This window comes from Salvelinus alpinus, chromosome 5 (genome assembly GCF_045679555.1).
Source record: "Salvelinus alpinus chromosome 5, SLU_Salpinus.1, whole genome shotgun sequence".
Taxonomy (NCBI): Eukaryota; Metazoa; Chordata; class Actinopteri; order Salmoniformes; family Salmonidae; genus Salvelinus; species Salvelinus alpinus.
In genome coordinates, this window is record NC_092090.1 from 44,745,836 (window position 1) to 44,758,699 (window position 12,864).

Genomic DNA, 12,864 nt, shown 5'->3' on the forward strand with positions numbered 1-12,864 from the left:
CAAAACACACACACACACACACACACAAACACAAACACAGGCTGTGTGGTTCAGAATATTAGAAATGTGCAGGTCTGAATAGAAAATGAATGGGAATGATTGGCACCATCTTATTCAAAACCAATTCACTTAAATTCACCGAGAAATCTGAAGGGGAAACATGAGTCAGCATCCAATCGTTCTAAGCTGATCCCATTGGAAGCTCACAATGACTGGCTCCTCAGGGGGCTGGCTCAGGTAGAGAAATAAGAACGCGGGATGAAAGAGGAGAGAGACAGGAATAGAGGAGAGAGATAGAAGAAGAGAGAGAGAGAGATCTGTCACTGTAGCTGTGGGAACGGGCTCAGAGAGGCAGGGGGATTGTGAGGTGAAGGGAGTCTGCTTGATTCTCAAAGTTGAACCATTTGATTTCTGACGCTTGCTATTATTTTCAGCTCCATTCTCCCTCCCATAAAAACAGGAGTTTGACCTAACTCCATTAGAATTGTCAGAAGATGAGAAAACAACGTTCGGAGGTTTTGCTGGCAATTTTCCCCAACCGCTGACAGTTACACGTGGCGAGGAAACAAAACCACAAATCCGTCTTGTGTCAGTGCAATATCTAGCTGGAGGCAATCTACGCATCATACCGTCGGCTCTGGTTATACAATGGAAAGTCACATGATCATACTGACATTCCTAGACTAGACACACGGTGGTAGGTCAAAGACAAGGAGAGATCAGGACAAAGATACCGAGCTGTTATTCCAGAAGGTTCTGTCCAGTCTGAGTCTGAGTCAGAGTCAGTCAGTTCAAATCAGCCCTATCTCTTTCAGGTGGGATTAAACATTTAACACGTCCTGGCCGACATTGTGTTTATCTAAACCACATCTCCTCAGACCTTTTCCATCCTCCCTGATCAACCGTAGCTCGTCTGATTCACCAGTAAAGTGTCTTATGATGTTCCTCCTGGCCTGCTCATAAGAAAAACAGGGCACAGTCAAGTGGGATGGCTAAGAAGCAATTAGGGCTGTTCCTCCACCGAGGCTAGAGGAGGCGAGGAGAGGAGAGGCCAGCTAGTACAGCGCTACCGATAGGGACCGAGAGCTAACGGAAGCAGAATGCTAAACAGCCTCTTATTAGTCTGATTGGACCGCTGCGATATAACTGAAAAGCAGCAGGAGGGTGAGGCAGAAAGGGAGAGTGAGGAGACGAGGGAGAAAGAGAGAGCGTTAATTAGCCTAACCAGAGGACTGGAGGACTCAAGGGTCTTCTGGGGAGAGAGAGAAAGTGAGAGCTGGAGGGGAGGAGGAAGAATAGATAAGGGGGGAGGAGAGAGGAGGGGGAGGACAGAGCAAAGAAGAGCAGCGGTCCGGAACAGCTCTGATAGGCTATAGAGGAGAGACAGAGATGGCGAGGCCAGCTGACCAGCCTTACAAGGCCAGAGTGGCAGTAGACTGGCAGGGTTTTGGCAGGAGAGGAAGGTGACTGTCTGGGTACACATTTGACAGGCGAAAAAGATGGTGTGTTTGAGTACTTGTTCTGGTCTGTGCAGACAGAGTGTGCTCGTATGTGATAAGAGAAGCATTTTGTGTATACAGCACCAGTCAAAAGTTTGGACATGCCTACTCTTTCAAAGGTTTTCTTATTTTTTACTATTTTCTACCTTGTAGAATAATAGTGAAGACATCAAAACTATGAAATAACACATATGGAATCATGTAGTAACCAAAAACATGTTAAACAAATCACAATATATTTTATATTTGAGATTCTTCAAAGTAGCCACCCTTTGCCTTCATGACAGCTTTGCACACTCTTGGCATTCTCTCAACCAGCTTCATGAGGTAGTCAACTGGAATGCATTTCAATTAACAGGTGTGCCTTCTTAAAAGTTAATTTGTGGAATTTATTTCCTTGTGTTGTGACAAGGTAGGGGATATACAGAAGCCCTATTTGGTAAAAGACCAAGTCCATATTATGGCAGGAACAGCTAAAATAAGCGTAGAGAAACAACAGTCCATCATTACTTTAAGACCTGAAGGTCAGTCAATGTGGAAAATGTCAAGAACTTTGAAAGTTTCTTCAAGTGCAGTCGCAAAAACCATCAAGCATTATGATGAACTGGCTCTCATGAGGACCGCCACATGAATGGAAGACCCAGAGTTACCTCTGCTGCAGAAGATAAGTTCATTAGAGTTGCCAGCCTCAGAAATTGCAGCCCAAATAAATGCTTCACAGAGTTAAAAAAAAAAAAATCCACCTTTATTTAAGCAGGTAGGCAAGTTGAGAACAAGTTCTCATTTACAATTGCGACATGGCCAAGATAAAGCAAAGCAGTTCGACACATACAACAACACAGAGTTACACATGGAGTAAAACAAACATACAGTCAATAATACAGTAGATAAATAAGTCTATATACAATGTGAGCAAGTGAGGTGAGATAAGGGAGGTGAAGGCAAAAAAAAGGCCATGGTGGCGAAGTAAATACAATATAACAAGTAAAACACTGGAATGGTAGATTTGCTGTGGAAGAATGTGCAAAGTAGAGATAGAAATAATGGGGTGCAAAGGAGCAAAATAAATAAATACAGTAGGGAAAGAGGTAGTTGTTTGGGCTAAATTATAGATGGGCTATGTACAGGTGCAGTCATCTGTGAGCTGCTCTGACAGCTGGTGCTTAAAGCTAGGGAGATAAGTGTTTCCAGTTTCAGAGATTTTTGTAGTTCGTTCCAGTCATTGGCAGCAGAGAACTGGAAGGAGAGGCGGCCAAAGGAAGAATTGGTTTTGGGGGTGACCAGAGAGATATACCTGCTGGAGCGCGTGCTACAGGTGGGTGCTGCTATGGTTACCAGCAAGCTGAGATAAGGGAGGACTTTACCTAGCAGGGTCTTGTAGATGACCTGGAGCCAGTGGGTTTGGCGACGAGTATGAAGCGAGGGCCAGCCAACAAGAGCGTATAGGTCGCAGTGGTGGGTAGTATATGGGGCTTTGGTGACAAAACGGATGGCACTGTGATAGACTGCATCCAATTTATTGAGTAGGGTATTGGAGGCTATTTTGTAAATGACATCACCGAAGTCGGATGGTCAGTTTTACAAGGGTTTGTTTGGCAGCATGAGTGAAGGATGCTTTGTTGCGGAATAGGAAGCCAATTCTAGATTTAACTTTGGATTGGAGATGTTTGATGTGAGTCTGGAAGGAGAGTTGACAGTCTAACCAGACACCTAGGTATTTGTAGTTGTCCACATATTCTAAGTCAGAGCCGTCCAGAGTAGTGATGTTGGACAGGCGGGCAGGTGTAGGCAGCGATCGGTTGAAGAGCATTTAGCACCTTTGCATTTAGTTTTACTTGTATTTAAGAGCAATTGGAGGCCACGGAAGGAGAGTTGTATGGCATTGAAGCTCGCCTGGAGGGTTGTTAACACAGTGTCCAAAGAAGGGCCAGAAGTATACAGAATGGTGTCATCTGCGTAGAGGTGGATCAGAGACTCACCAGCAGCAAGAACGACATCATTGATGTATACAGAGAAGAGAGTCGGTCCAAGAATTGAGCCCTGTGGCACCCCCATAGAGACTGCCAGAGGCCCGGACAACAGACCCTCCGATTTGACACACTGAACTCTATCAGAGAAGTAGTTGGTGAACCAGGCAAGGCAATCATTTGAGAAACCAAGGCTATCGAGTCTGCCGATGAGGATGTGGTGATTGACAGAGTCGAAAGCCTTGGCCAGGTCAATGAATACGGCTGCACAGTATTGTTTCTTATCGATGGCGGTTAAGATATCGTTTAGGACCTTGAGCGTGGCTGAGGTGCACCCATGACCAGCTCTGAAACCAGATTGCATAGCGGAGAAGGTATGGTGGGATTCGAAATGGTCGGTAATATGTTTGTTGACTTGGCTTTCGAAGACCTTAGAAAGGCAGGGTAGGATAGATATAGGTCTGTAACAGTTTGGGTCAAGAGTGTCCCCCCCTTTGAAGAGGGGGATGACCGCAGCTGCTTTCCAATCTTTGGGAATCTCAGACGACACGAAAGAGAGGTTGAACAGGCTAGTAATAGGGGTGGCAACAATTTCAGCAGATAATTTTAGAAAGAAAGGGTCCAGATTATCTAGCCCGGCTGATTTGTAGGGGTCCAGATTTTGCAGCTCTTTCAGAACATCAGCTGACTGGATTTGGGATAAGGAGAAATGGGGAAGGCTTGGGCGAGTAGCTGTGGGGGGGTGCAGTGCTGTTGACCGGGGTAGGGGTAGCCAGGTGGAAAGCATGGCCAGCCGTAGAAAAATGCTTATTGAAATTCTCAATTATAGTTGATTTATCGGTGGTGACAGTGTTTCCTATCTTCAGTGCAGTGGGCAGCTGGGAGGAGGTGTTCTTATTCTCCATGGAATTTACAGTGTCCCAGAACTTTTTAGAATTTGTGTTGCAGAAAGCAAATTTCTGCTTGAAAAAGCTAGCCTTGGCTTTTCTAACTGCCTGTGCATATTGGTTTCTAGCTTCCCTGAAAAGTTGCATATCACGGGGGCTGTTCGATGCTAATGCAGAACGACATAGGATGTTTTTGTGTTGGTTAAAACCTTTTCTCAATATAGGGGGTGCTGTTTCAACATTAGCATTTATCGTCTCCAAATTAAACTGCCTCATACTCAATTCTTGCTCGTACAATATGCATATTATAGTTATTATTGGATAGAAAACACTCTCTAGTTTCTATAGCCGTTTGAATTATGTCTCTGAGTGAAACAGAACTCATTCTACATCACTTTTCCTGATATGGAGTGAGATTTCAGAAATTTTGGACTCTGGTCCCAGGTCAGTTTTAAAGTCCCTGTAAATCCTATGAGGATACAAACACTGCCCATGCCTTCCTCTAGATGTCAGTAAGAGGTGACAATTTGAATGGAGTCGATTGCGCAATCAGGGCCAGTATAAAACGCGAAAGACCGGATGTACCGTTCTTTTCCTGCTGCGCCTCACGCAAGATGGACGTCGGACTCTCTCTCTTTCCAAGCGTTGGTTTAGCCACTTATATATCGCCGGTCATGTTTTTACTCGTTATAAGTGTTAAAAACATCATAAGGTAGTTAATTTAAACCGTTTTCTAGCAATTTATATCAGTTTAGTGCGATTTTGAGGCATTGCTTTGTGATGCACTTTGAAGCGCTGGGCACGTTTCGGGGTCCCGGTCGAACGTTAGTGGGCATTTCGACGGACAAGAGGACAGCTTTCGACCAAAAGAAGATTAGACCCAAGAAAGGATACATTGCCCAAGATACTGATGGAAGAACAGCTCACAGTAAGAACTATTTATGATGATAAATCGTTGTTCTGTCGAAAAATGTTATACGCATATTCCGCCATTTTTTTTGGTATAGCTTCGCTTGGCGAACCCTGTATTGCACAGTAAGGATATTTTTAGAAATGTAATTCAGCGATTGCATTAAGAACTAATTTGTCTTTCGATTGCTGTCCACCCTATATTTTTTAGTCAAGTTTACGATTAGTTATTCATTACGCCAGATCACTGTCCAAAATGGAGCCCGACATTTTCAGGCTAGTTTTGCTAGTATTGTCATGTTATAACCACGGCTTTTTGTGGCTAAATATGCACATTTTCGAACAAACTCTATATGTATGTTGTAATATGATGTTACAGGGGTGTCATCGGAAGAATTCTGAGAAGGTTAGTGAAAAAATTAATACATTTTGGCGATGATTACGTTATCTCTCTCTTTGGCTTGTATCAATGCTCGGGTAACGTTTGCACATGTGGTATGCTAATATAACGATTTATTGTGTTTTCGCTGTAAAACACTTAGAACATCTGAAATATTGTCTGAATTCACAAGATCTGTGTCTTTCCAATGCTATGCTTTGTCTATTTTTAAGAAATGTTTTATGATGAGTAAATTGGTAATACACGTTGCTCTCTGTATTTATTCTAGTCGAGTTGTGATGGTGGGTGCAATTGTAAACTATGATTTCTACCTGAAATATGCACATTTTTCTAACAAAAACTATCCTATACAATAAATATGTTATCAGACTGTCATCTGATGAGTTTTTTTCTTGGTTAGTGGCTATCAATATCTTTATTTGGCCGAATTGGTGATAGCTACTGGTGGAGAGAAAAAATGGTGGACAAAGAAAATGGTGTCTTTTGCTAACGTGGTTAGCTAATAGATTTACATATTGTGTCTTCCCTGTAAAACATTTTAAAAATCAGAAATGATTGCTGGATTCACAAGAAGTGGATCTTTCATCTGGTATCTTGGACTTGTGATTGAATGATATTTAGATGCTACTATTTACTTGTGACGCTATGCTAGCTATGCTATTCAGCTTTTTTACTGGTGGGGGGTGGGGGGTGCTCCCGGATCCGGGTTTCTGAATCGGTAGAAGTTAAGGGCAGTCAGGTCTGGAGAGAACCAAGGGCTATATCTGTTCCTGGTTCTAAATTTCTTGAATGGGGCATGCTTATTTAAGATGGTGAGGAAGGCATTCTTAAAAAATAACACGGCATCCTCTACTGACGGGATGAGATCAATATCCTTCCAGGATACCCCGGCCAGGTCGATTAGAAAGGCCTGCTCGCTGAAGTGTTTCAGGGAGCGTTTGACAGTGATGAGTGGAGGTTGTTTGACCGCTGACCCATTACGGATGCAGACAATGAGGCAGTGATCGCTGAGATCTTGGTTGAAAACAGCAGAGGTGTATTTAGAGGACAAGTTGGTTAGGATGATATCTATGAAGGTGCCCGTGTTTATGGCTTTGGGGTGGTACCTGGTAGGTTCATTGATAATTTGTGTGAGATTGAGGGCATCAAGCTTAGATTGTAGGATGGCTGGGGTGTTAAGCATGTTCCAGTTTAGGTCGCCTAGCAGCACGAGCTCTGAAGATAGATGGGGGGCAATCAGTTCACATATGGTGTCCAGAGCACAGCTGGGGGCAGAAGGTAGTCTATAGCAGGCGGCAACGGTGAGAGACTTGTTTTTAGAGAGTTGGATTTTTAAAAGTAGAAGTTCAAATTGTTTGGGTACAGACCTGGATAGTAGGTAGGAAGTAACAGACACATCTCAATGTCAACTGTTCAGAGGAGACTGAGTGAATCAGGCCTTCATGGTCGAATTGCTGCAAAGAAACCACTACTAAAGGACACCAATAAGAAGAAGAGACTTGCTTGGGCCAAGAAACACAAGCAATGGACATTAGATCGGTGGAAATCTGTCCTTTGGTCTGGAGTCCAAATTGGACCTTTTTGGTTCCATCCGCTGTGTCTTTGTGAGACGCGGTGTGGGTGAACGGATGATCTCTGCATGTGTATTTCCCACCCTAAAGCATGGAGGAGGAGGTGTGTTGGTGTGGGGGTGCTTTGCTGGTGACACTGTCTGTGATTTATTTAGAATTCAAGGCACACTTAACCAGCATGGCTACCACAGCATTCTGCAGCGATACGCCATCCCATCTGGTTTGGGCTTAGGGGGACTATCATTTGTTTTTCAACAGGACAATGACCCAACACACCTCCAGGCTGTGTAAGGGCTATTTTACCAAGAAGGAGAGTGATGGAGTGCTGCATCAGATGACCTGGCCTCCACAATCCCCGGTCCTCAACCAAATTGAGATGGTTTGGGATGAGTCGGACCTCAGATTGAAGGAAAAGCAGCCAAAAAGTGCTCAGCATATGTGGGAACTCCTTCAAGACTGTTGGAAAAGCATTCCAGGTGAAGCTGGTTGAGAGAATGGCAAGAGTGTGCAAAGCTCTCATCAAGGCAAAGGGTGGCTACTTTGAAGAATCTCAAATGTAAAATATTTGGTTACTACATGATTCCATTTGTGTTATTTTGTAGTTTTGATGTCTTTACTATTATTTTACAATGTAGACATAGTAAAAATAAAGAAAAACCCTTGAATGAGTAGGTATGTCCAAACTTTTGACTGGTTCTGTATATTTTCATAGCTTGAATCTGTGTAGGCATGCTTACATGCCTTTTGATATGCATGTGGTATGCTTACATGCCTTGTGGTATGCACATATGATATTAGTGTAGTGGGAAGATAAAAAAAAGTCAGAAAGCAGACTGGCTGCAGCAAACAGCTATTAGACAGCTTCTGGGGGCTGGACTATCACACCCAGGTGCAGCTCTACCTCCTATAGGACCATCAGCTGTCAATCACAGCCTTTTACCATGCTCTCCTCTCACTGACACACAGAGGTACACTAAGAAAACACAGAGAGGAATGTTCTCCCCCCAAAACCACAGGGCTTAATAAAATATAAACTACAACTACAATATCAGGGAATTGTTTCAGAGATGAAAGCCAGAGCACCAACTGGACCATAGTCTTCAGAAGTCTTCAATCAGGCGTCGGAGTTGTTGGCCGGCTGTCCACTGAAGCTAGCGTTAAAACAGCTAACAGAACAGAGGCTTTGTTTCAACTGCTAATGCGGACTCACACGTTACATAGCAGAACTGGAGGATAAGCAGGAATACGGCTGTAAATAGCATTAGCGCCGCATAAGCGGGAGTTTATGACATTGTGTTGTTATTCCGCGCAGTCATAATACAGAACAGCTGGGGGGGGGGGGGGGGATCTACTTAAAACAATGACAGAGTGAAGGCCTCTGATTTCACTTTGTGTGCTCACTGCAAGAAGATGCAGCGAGATGGAGAAGAAAACAGAGGGAGATGATGAATGGTGAAAAAAGAAAGAAGATAAGAGATAAAGGCAGAAATGAAGGAGAAAATAAGGCGTGAAAAAAACATGCAGTGACATGATTCCAGAGAGAGACACGGCGAGAGACAGACCCGAGAAAGACAGAGAGACAGACAGAAAGACAGAGAGACAGAGAGAAAGTGAACGGAGAGAGGAGGGTGTAAAAACCAAACTCAGGTAATCTGCCGCCTGCCTTCCCCCGGGGAGCTATGTGTCACAACCCCCACGCTACCACGGTAACCACAATCCTGCTGAGTGCACACTTCCTAGCGACTCCACCACAGAGGCACGAAGGAGAGAGAAAACGAGGCGGGGAGGACACAGAGAGTGAGAAGCCTCACTACTGTGGGGGTGCTCTCCTCAGGTCAGAAACCCAAGACCCTGCCTCCTATAATAATTACAGTCACGGAAGAGATGAGACTTCATGCCGTGAGACAGAGATAGGAAGCGCTGGAGGGACGTACGAGGTTCATTGTACAGGGTTAGCGGGGCTGGGGTATGCTGAAGAAGGGATTATGTGGGTGGAAGAGGTGGTAGGACAGTAGATATGGTTAGGGGACAGAAGAGAGGGGTTAGCCTGATGGTCTCTTTGGGACTATCCAACAAGGATAGTCCCATCATCAACATGTATGCACACCACAATAAGACATACTGGGCCAAAACCAGCTGAGAGAGAAACCAGTGTGTCTGTGTGTGTGTGTGTGTGTGTGTGTGTGTGTGTGTGTGTGTGTGTGTGTGTGTGTGTGTGTGTGTGTGTGTGTGTGTGTGTGTGTGTGTGTGTGTGTGTGTGTGTGTGTGTGTGTGTGTGTGTGTGTGTGTGTGTGTGTGTGTGTGTGTGTGTGTGTGTGTGTGTGTGTGTAGCATATCAAATCCAGCCTAGAGGGGGTGCACAGCTGTAAATCCACTGTCTCCTCTGGGTAGGTAGAGAGATACAGACATGGTTCATCTCTCCTTAGAGCTACTGTGTCTGTAACTGAGTCTGTGCATCACAGGGGCTGCCACATCACACTGACACTAAGCCTGTGTCTTTACCCCTGAGCACAGCAACACGACCACAGGATTAAACTACTACTGCACAAACTACTAGTCTAATACTCTTTTTGGTTCCAAGTGAACCCTTTCACCACTAAAAGGTTCTAAGTAGAACCTTGTTTGGGGTCTACCTGGAACTAAAAATGGTTCTACGGGGAAAACGGAGAAGATCATGAGAGGACCACACAGAGAACAGCCCTGCCATACAAATATAACCCTTCTTTTACCAGGCATTTTCTCACAGAACAGGTTGAAAGCCAGTTCATTATTTCACAGACTCCTTCTGATAACGCCTGGACTTGACATCAGCGTGAGGACACACCTCAGTCTGGCCTCACGCCAACACAGGCAAAACCATACCGCGAAATGAGGGAAGCCAAAACGAGCCATTTAAGGAGAATTTTATCTGAATAAATAAAACAAATGTCATTATTGAAACCACTGAACATCCTCTACGGTTTCAAGGAGAATCAATACAACTAAAGCAGATACATTGTGCTCGGCAGTCGTTGTGATGACTGTAGAAATACTGGAGGCTAAAATGTCAAACGTAAATCAGGCAGTCTGTGCCATACTGCCTAATATTCATAAGTGTCAAATTAAAACATTTCATTTGTGTTCATTGACATATAATTCATCTGACTCATCCCCGAAAGACCAATTCCAACAACCAGATGTACGTCATTCAGTTCTGACTCATAAGCATTACCATACTTCATTACCATACTTCATGTTCATATTCATGGCTTGAAGCAGAGGTGAAGAGAAAATGGATGAGTACATCAACCCAGAAAACTTTTTCATTTTCTCTTTCGTGAGACACAGACAGTTGTTTTGTTTCATCTTTTGTTTTGTTTCAAAAATGATCTTTATCTTTCCCTTGGGCAGAAATGGAAAAAGCATACACAAGTAGACAATCACACGAGCACACACACACACACACACACACACACACACACACACACACACACACACACACACACACACACACACACACACACACACACACACACACACACACACACACACACACAACCCCCTCGCAAAGGACAAAGACCCCCAGTTCAGTTTGGGGCTCCACTCACCCCCAGTTTCCTGCTCCGCATGCGGACGTATCCCTGCTTGACGATGTCGTTGAAGTTGGAGGCCATCTCTGTGGGAGCTGGGACCTGCTGGGGCCTACTGAGGCTAGCATCCAGTCCTTCTGCCCTGCAGTCCTGTCCTGCAGTCCAGCCCTGCACCTTACCCCCCACTCCCCTCCTCTTTCCTTCTTAAGTCCTGGGGTTACCTTCTCCCTCCTCTATATCAGCCAAATCTTCCTTTTCAGATCCCGTTGCCCTCAGACTGCCCTCACTCCTCTATTGCAGCTTGTTGGCCCCATCAACCCCTCGTGACAGTCCCTAAAGAAAGAGAGAAGGAGAGAGAGAGGAGAAGAAACAGGGGATCTATTATTTATTAAAGTGGCAGGAGAGAATGGTAGTGGCTTGCAGACACACGGAACATTATCCTCCATTATTCATTGCTTTGGCAGACACCATTATTGAGGGCAAGTAGGTAGCATGGCTTCTGTGACACATCATTATGTACAGTGTACAGCACAGCCTCTGTCTCGGAGCTACTGGAACTACCATTGGAACGGGCTTGGCAACAGAGGCTCTTCCGGAAACCATCCTTCCCAGTCAAGCAAGAAGAAAACAGAGTAATGACGAGAAACTCATTTTAAGTTCAGCCGGACAGCTGTAAACCAAAAGCAGACTTTTGTACTTTGTCATTGTTTCTAATGCCTTTCTGAAAAATCCCAAAAGCTACTTCAATAACAACTGAAATCAAAAGAATGTTGGTTGGTTAGATGATCCGTCATGGAGACTGTTTGGCCCCAGTATTGAGAGAAGCCATGTGTTATGCAGAGCTCCACAGTGAGGGAGATGGGGTGAGGGGGACTGTAGTTCCAATGGCATCAATGCCCCTATTCAGACATTCAAACACACACTTGTACACTCACACGTAGAGATGCAATTTAAAGCATGCACATAAGTACACGCACAGACACATCACAAACACCATTGGGGGCATTGCAGAGTGAGACAGACAGGCAGGCAGAGTATCTCCTGTGACCATATGATGCCATTGTCAGTGTTCGGCTCTAGTGGTGCGCGGGTAAGCGGTTTGTTCACCCGCACCCACCCGCAATTGCTAATAACCCATCTGCAACCACCCGACTATATGTGATAAAGTGAAAATCCGAGGGAAGTACCCCACCCTAACTCGCTAATATCGAATATGCGCTATAGGCTAATCAGATTGGGTGAAAATAACATTTGACAGGGGGCATAGGATTTTATTTGCCTGATTTAGATTATGTTTCTGCTTATAATTTCCGACATTTTGGTAGGCTATTTAGTCAAACTGTCTATAATTAAATACATGCAGCTTCTCTTCTGTCATTATAGAATAATGTCACAAATCAATAGAATGAATGTGTCTATCTAGTTGATGTCGGTAAATTTCTCTGTCATCTCAAAAGAATTAAAAAAGGAACGATTTTCTGTGCAAAAATGTCCAAATGACATCAGTTTGACCGGTTGTAAGGAAATAGAAGCTGTGAAAATGACCCAACATGTCTCTGATAAGATTTCAATTTGGCTTGGATGCATATTTTATCATCTACAGATGGCATCTAATTGCACATTCACATTCTCTCAAGATGCTGAAAGAAAAAAATCATATTTCTCCACTCCTGTTCCCGAATAGTAATTTAGCCTACATTTGGTGTATCATTTTACTACAAGAAATGCTTAATATTAAGGCTGTGAGAGGTTATAGACCTTTAGTCAGTGTCCAGACAGTTTCCATTTAACCCATCAGAACAGCAGGCTACAGTTCCCTTGACGTGCCATTTAAAGTCCCCATCTTGTGACTGTCAATTTGTATAACACCTCACAATCACCACACATAACACTGCTATCATCATCTTTTCCCACTTCAACAAATCCTTCCCAAACATTTACTTTTCTGGCCCCCCCTTCTCTTCATTTTCAACTATCCCTTTCGCAGCTTTTCTCTTTTGAATTAAAACTCGGACATTGTCCTTTTTTGCCTCCTTGGATCTACTTTTAAATTTTTCTGCCC

General features: G+C 44.0%; 1 protein-coding gene across 2 annotated transcripts in view; it reads right to left on the bottom strand.

The window, feature by feature from the left end:
- LOC139576229 (docking protein 4-like) overlaps positions 1-12,864 on the bottom strand; it is a 54,138-nt gene that overhangs the window by 14,145 nt on the left and 27,129 nt on the right. For both annotated transcript variants that reach the window (XM_071402044.1, XM_071402045.1), the window contains exon 2: positions 10,821-11,135. In XM_071402044.1, coding sequence (XP_071258145.1) covers positions 10,821-10,886 — 66 coding nt within the window. In that variant the 5' untranslated portion in view covers positions 10,887-11,135. The remainder of the gene's footprint in view (positions 1-10,820; positions 11,136-12,864) is intronic.